The sequence below is a fragment of the Haliotis cracherodii genome, unplaced genomic scaffold (genome assembly GCF_022045235.1).
Source record: "Haliotis cracherodii isolate W230 unplaced genomic scaffold, xgHalCrac1.p SCAF_13, whole genome shotgun sequence".
In the NCBI taxonomy this organism is placed as follows: Eukaryota; Metazoa; Mollusca; class Gastropoda; order Lepetellida; family Haliotidae; genus Haliotis; species Haliotis cracherodii.
Window position 1 is genome coordinate 38,863,144 of NW_027266268.1, and position 6,344 is coordinate 38,869,487.

At 38.7% G+C, this 6,344-nt stretch overlaps 1 protein-coding gene across 1 annotated transcript; it reads right to left on the reverse strand.

The window, feature by feature from the left end:
* Positions 1-581: 581 nt before the first annotated feature.
* LOC139458698 (uncharacterized) lies at positions 582-3,478 on the reverse strand. The gene is made up of 2 exons (XM_071240111.1): positions 1,755-3,478; positions 582-1,290 (listed from the first exon to the last, which is right to left on the reverse strand). Exons 1-2 carry the CDS (start codon positions 3,308-3,310, stop codon positions 582-584), a joined length of 2,265 nt encoding a protein of 754 aa, XP_071096212.1. The 5' UTR covers positions 3,311-3,478.
* Positions 3,479-6,344: the final 2,866 nt, after the last annotated feature.

Sequence of the window (6,344 nt, forward strand, 5' to 3'; positions counted from 1 at the left end):
AATAAAAATTAATTGAGTGAACTAAGAAAAAATGCACAAACCTTGCCGACATGGTACACTGTTTTTTACGAACACAACTTCTGTCTCTGAGGGTAGACGACGAAATGAGTGATATAGGCGTGATTTTGTGCATGTCACTATTTGAAATTCACTGGTTGATAGGATTTTATGTTTATCACGTGTTAAAAAAATAACAACCCACCTATGATGATTGGATGTGGTTATGTAAATATTTAAACTCAAAGAATCTCATTGGTTGATGACTAAGTGTATGTGTGTAAGTGTAATTTGGTTACATTCCATTCAAACTCTCTCATGATGAATATAAAAACATTCTGTTTTCTTCTTTCACGATAACATCAACAAAGAAAAGACATACACGAATGAAAACACAAATAGATTTTATTTTAAAATTATATCATGAATCAATTTCTTGGATTATTACCATGAGAATTTGAACTATAAACATTAGTGACACTTGTGTCTTGGATTACAATAGATAATAAAAAATTGGTGTTTTTTTAGTGTGACATCACTGTCTTCTCCGACAGGATTAAAGCAATCAGAGTTATGCCCCTTCCTCATGAGCTAATCAGAATCATGTCTCTTGATGCAGAAACACTAGTATGAGGTAAATGTGATAAAATCATCGTCACATTCAAAAAGTCTCTCATTTTCTCTCTCAGCTTCTGTTCTAATTGTTCTTTTCTACTCGAAGTAAAGAAATAAGTGTTCAAGTAGTGTTCGTTTTCATAGCATTTGGTGTTTAGGAGTGAAAATAAAAGTCTGGATGATGATGCCATTTGCTCTCTTGTCTTTTCGAGGATAAGCCTGTGAGACATTGTTGACAGTGCATCATCAAAATAAATATCAACCCTCTCTTCAGCACCCATCATCAAACACGGATGATGGACTTGAGATGGATGATCGACTTCACATCCGTAACAGTCTTTATTGCACAATTCATTAACTTTGCTCTGAAGTTCATCCACATAAACAGATGTCATCACAGATTCAAACACTGAACGAATGTGTTTCTTCAGGTTATGGTTTCTTTTGTGACGCCACCGTTTTGAAATAACAACTTCTTGGCTGGTCACAGAGAAGGGTCCCCGGTGAAGCATAGTCTCTGCTGCTCCATTCACCTGATGTCTCAGCATTCTCTCGAGACATCGAGAACCGGTAAGACAAGCCGCAAGGTGACTTCTTTGGAGAATTCTTCCTTCCTTCAGCACTTCTCCTTGGCTTCCAGTCACCCTGAATCGATACCTCGTGAGATTTCCAATCATCCTGTAAGAGCAAAAAAAAAAAAAAAGTGTGTTAATTATTAATATATATTTTTCCCCATCATGCAAATTTTAGATTATGTTATACAAGTTTTTGTTTTCTGACATATACATTTAGTTTCTAACATACAAGTTTTTAGTTTCTGTCATATAAGTTTTAGTTTCTGACAAGTTTGTTTTTTCATACAGAAGTTTACCAGCAATAAAAGGTTATTTATCTTTGATAAGATAAGTGAATTAAAGTTTCTTTTTACATCATTTGTGAAAAACATTTTGCGTAAGAAATACCTTTTCACATATCAGGAACACAGGGACGAAGTTTCCATATGCTATATCATCCATGTTTGCTAGACACTTATTGTACTAATGAGAGGGAATTGTTTAGAATTTTTCTTGAAATGAACAGGTTACAAAAGGTTCTAAATAGGATTAAATCCATAGGGTCGAGATTCGATGCCACCTGCCAACAGGTATCGCTTATCATCTTGAGGAGTTAAAGCCAGTTTGGTCACTTTGTCTGTGTAGAGGGTGTTGTGTATGGATCGAATTTGATGAAATGTTGATATGTTTTGTTGGTGTTTAAAAAGACAATCTTTAAACATCTGGTGACGGAGATGTTTTTTGACAAAAGCTTTCTGCACACCTTTAGCAGTGCGTTTCTCAACCCTTTCACCAGGAGTTTTGTCAAAAATAAAACTATAGTTTTTGGGACGAAGTCCAACAAACTCTCTGATGGTTTTGCCACCCACTTCATCTTTCATCAAACCGATGGCCTTGTGTCTTTCCATGGAATGAAGTGGGTGGTCTACGGGATAGTTTGAGGTGTCAAAGAGGTGGGTGTTAGCTAACATAAAGTTTTGAGGATCGCGGACAGGAGTACCCACAGGGGACCAGATTTGATAAAACAAGCTATCCGTGTCTGTCATGAGGACCCTGACATTGTCACTATCGTATTCCTTCAACATGACATTGTAGTGAAAGTCATAAAGAAGTCTTTTTGCGTGTTCCAAAATGGTGAAGCCCACGGCGACGGGTTGGTTCAAAGTCACAGACACCTTTTCCATGCTCACCACGACCAAATTTTCCGAAAAGATGTTGACACTTTTGAAATTGGGTTTTGATGAAAACCTTCGCAGTCTTTCCTCGGTCGCAATTAATTCAATTTGTTTGTAATTTCTTACATTTTGCAACTGTTTCCCATACACGGCATTTGAGAGCAGTTTAAACAAGTCTTTCGAAAAGTCATCCGTGGCTTCTTTTCGTTTCTGCGTGTTAAAGTCAATGTAGGGCTTCATCCATTTGGTCTGAGTAAATTTCAAAACTTTGTGTACTTTTTTCAGTTTCAAACCCAATTGTAAATATTGCTGCAAAGTAGCCAAGTAAATGATATAATTTTCTTTGTCTTTCAATGTGCCAAAAAGTTTGGTTCCCGTGGCTTTCACCCCTTTGATACCAAGCTCTGCGAGCAATTGTCTATGATAGGGGGACATATCTTCAAAGGGAATGCTTTCTTTGGTGGGAGCGAGGGGCAGCGACTGATGGACAGAATGAAGGTGACGTTGATATTCCAAATCACACTCTACAATGTAACCCACGCTACCTTCGGGGTCTAGTTGCAACCAATCAATAGACTCTACTTCTGTTTCGTCTACCCAGTCAAAATGACCTTGAGGTAAAGGATAACTCATGGCTGCACCATACAAATTGTTAATGTCAAAGTACATCAGGTGAGATTCGGGTTTGGACGGGTCGAAATCGGACATGTGTTTGTGATTGGCTTGAGCGTGGCGATGATTGATACTCGCCACGCCTCCTCTCACTGCGTTTGAGACAAAGTTGTACATATCGGGATCGGTCATAAGATCTAAGCTCACCCCCGTCATCAAAAGACAAGCATCCATGGCCATCCCCGGGAGAGTAAAGTACTGACACGGGTCCAATCTGTAGTAGCTCAGACACATGTCACGGAATGCTTCGAACACATCGGTCAAAATCAAAGTGTCTACGGCAACGTACAATTCCATGAACTGTCTCACCGATGTAATTTTGAAAGTCTCCCAAATGTGACGGGCGAAGGCATAGTCTTGTTCAGAAATGGTGTCTTCCGATAAGGAAGAATAAAAGTCTTCACGACTCGGAAATTCTGTTCGATCTAATTTTTCAAAACTGTCCACATATTCATAAAAGTAGGGTAACTTTCGAGTCAGCAAATCCACATGTTCGGGAAAGTTCTTTGCCAAACAGACAAATTGTTCTTGGCCTTTGCTTCTCAAATTGTTGGCCAAATTTTGTAAGCTGGTGTTTAAAAATTTGAAACTGTCCAAGAAACGAAGTTGATCTATTTGAAACATGATGAAGTGTTCCGAATTTTGACCTATGCACGTCAACTTTCGATCGGCAAACAGTTCTGCTGCTTGAAGAATCAAATGATTGTCATACCTCGAAGCATTGTGACAAATGACATTGACAAATTTGGCTTCGTTGTAGTTGACGTTGCAGTAATTGTGACACAGACCCCTGACTCGACCCGTCAAATGATCGTGATCGATGTGTCGCTCATTCTGCTGTACTTTCTCCCCGCAAAGATAGCAATGGGTTTCCAAAACTGAAGCTAACTTTTCCTCATCTGTTAATGTCATGGGCACGGGATGATTTAAGATGTCCATGATTTGATCGTAATCCTCCAAAAGATGCGTCATGAAATGCTCTGAGGCCCGTTCCCCGCTATAGGTTCTCAATGGAAATGTGTACATGTCGGGTTCCCGACATACAATTTGATAACTGTAACCACATGGAATGTGCTCATGGACGTGGTGACTTTTCCTCTCCGATGTCTCATTATGTTCTAAAGGTGACAACACAGATTCAAAATCGCAGTAGATCACAAAGGGGACTTTGACTGTTTTGGCATAGTGACCCAATCCAAACCTTCTAAAGGCTTTGTTTGGTTCAGGCATTTTAATTCGTTGAGCTTTGTGATAACAGTAAGGGGTGTGCTTTTGTAATCTATCATCAGTTGTAAACGTCCACAAACATTTTCGGCAAATGAATTTTCTGTTACAATCTCCAGCTTTTCTGGTCAAAGCTGCCAAACTAGTGATCAAAACATAATGACAAATGGGAGGTTCGTCCGACTCTTCCTCGTCTACTTCTGACGTTAACAGAAGGAGATCGATATGCCGTTCTTTGGGCAAGTGGGTCATATCGGAACTAACTCTTAAAGGAAAGACAACATGGTGTTGATCTTCATCTCCATCAATACCATACACATTGATGCTGAGGTCGTTTGCTTTTTCAAATTTTGAAATATGTTTCAGAGGCATGGGAAATTCACATCCATTCAAGTCTAACTCGTGTAGTTTGTCCTTGTAGTGATTCACTTGTTCTCCGACCAGTTGAGACTGAACGGGGAACAGATGAGCCAAAACGCAATAGGCAAAACAGAGGTCATCGTCCACGTTTTTAATGTTTAACAGACAGCGCTTGTTCTCTAGCAAAGGAGGGAGGGGGAGATATGAACTTCCGCGAAAGGGTTGAAATTTAACCACGGATAATTTCACGCTCAACACAGTTTCAAAGTTTAAGTTGGAACTATCTCCTTCGTAATTGTCCATCAGTTTCATGATTGTGTTTGTGGCTTCGGTGTACAACGCATCCAAATCATCAGCTTGGGTGGCTGGAGACATTTTGGTTCGAAAGAAAGGTTCAGTAAATGAATTCAGACCGTCCGAGTTGGTTTTGCTGAATCTAAATTGAGTACAAAGTCCCCACTTGATACTATGTTTTGTTTCAATTTCTGTTTTCAAGTGATGAATCATGTCAGGTTGAATTTTCACAAAATAATAGTAGGGATCATTTCCCTCTTGGCCCTGAGGAATAAAGTCAAATTCCCTGACATTTCCATTTATTCCTTGTCTGGAACATGACTGTTGATTATCTGCATTAGTTTTCCTACGTTTAGCTACAGCCCCGCCACCACTTTGTTGATTTGAATGGGTTTGTCTCCTGTGTTTGCCAAGAGCTTTTACTGAAGGAAGAGTCTTTGAACATGTATGACTAGTAAAAGTAAAAGTAGAAGTAGAAGTAGATGGTTGTGGATCTTTGTGTTGACTTTTTATGTGTTTTTGTAATATATCACTACGCAAGAATGAAGTGGAACATATTTCACAATCAAAATGTCTGGTAGATGGACCACAATTTCTTTGATGTCTAATGAGGGAACGTTTGTGACCATAAGTTTTTTGACAAAACTCGCAGGTATAAACAGGTGTTGTAAAAGGAGAAGACATTTTTTTTTACATAAAGTCTAGCAAACAATGTGCTTGGAACACTTCTATTTTCTGAAATAAATAAATAGATAATAAATAGAATAGTTTGTCTTTCAGACTATTAAAGTCAACATAACAATTTAAAGGAGTTCGAAGTGTTCTTCATAATCACAACTATGATAGATCTTGGGACAAAATTTACACTGTTTTAAAATTGATGCAAGGATGTAATACTTGTGATATACTGAAATTATAATTATAATTAGAAGATCTTTTTAATATAACTGTTTATGCAATGTAAAACATAAAACTCTTACCTTTTGTATGAAGAATAAATCTATCCAATTTGAAAAACAAACTCCTGTGTCACCTTTTGGTAGGGAGAAAAATAAATGGCACAGATAGGCACAATGTTCATTTATGAACCACGAGAGACAGAATGTGAGGTTTAGATGACAACTCTGCTATTTATAGGGTAATATTGACACATATTTAACACCCCTTGTTGTGTTGACACAGGTGTTTTCATTCGTGAGACTTGTTTGTTCAATCAACAGGCGTGTCCGCTACAACCCAATATTCCTAACACGCCCCTGTTGACACATCTGTTTCCGTTCAACACAGTTGTTTGCTCAGTCAACAGGCGTGTCCGCTACAACCCAATATACCTAACACGCCCCTGTTGACACAGCTGTTTCCAATCAACACAGTTGTTTGCTCAGTCAACAGGCGTGTCCGCTTCAACCCATTGCACCTAACTCCTAACGCGTCACCCCTGTGGACACAGCTG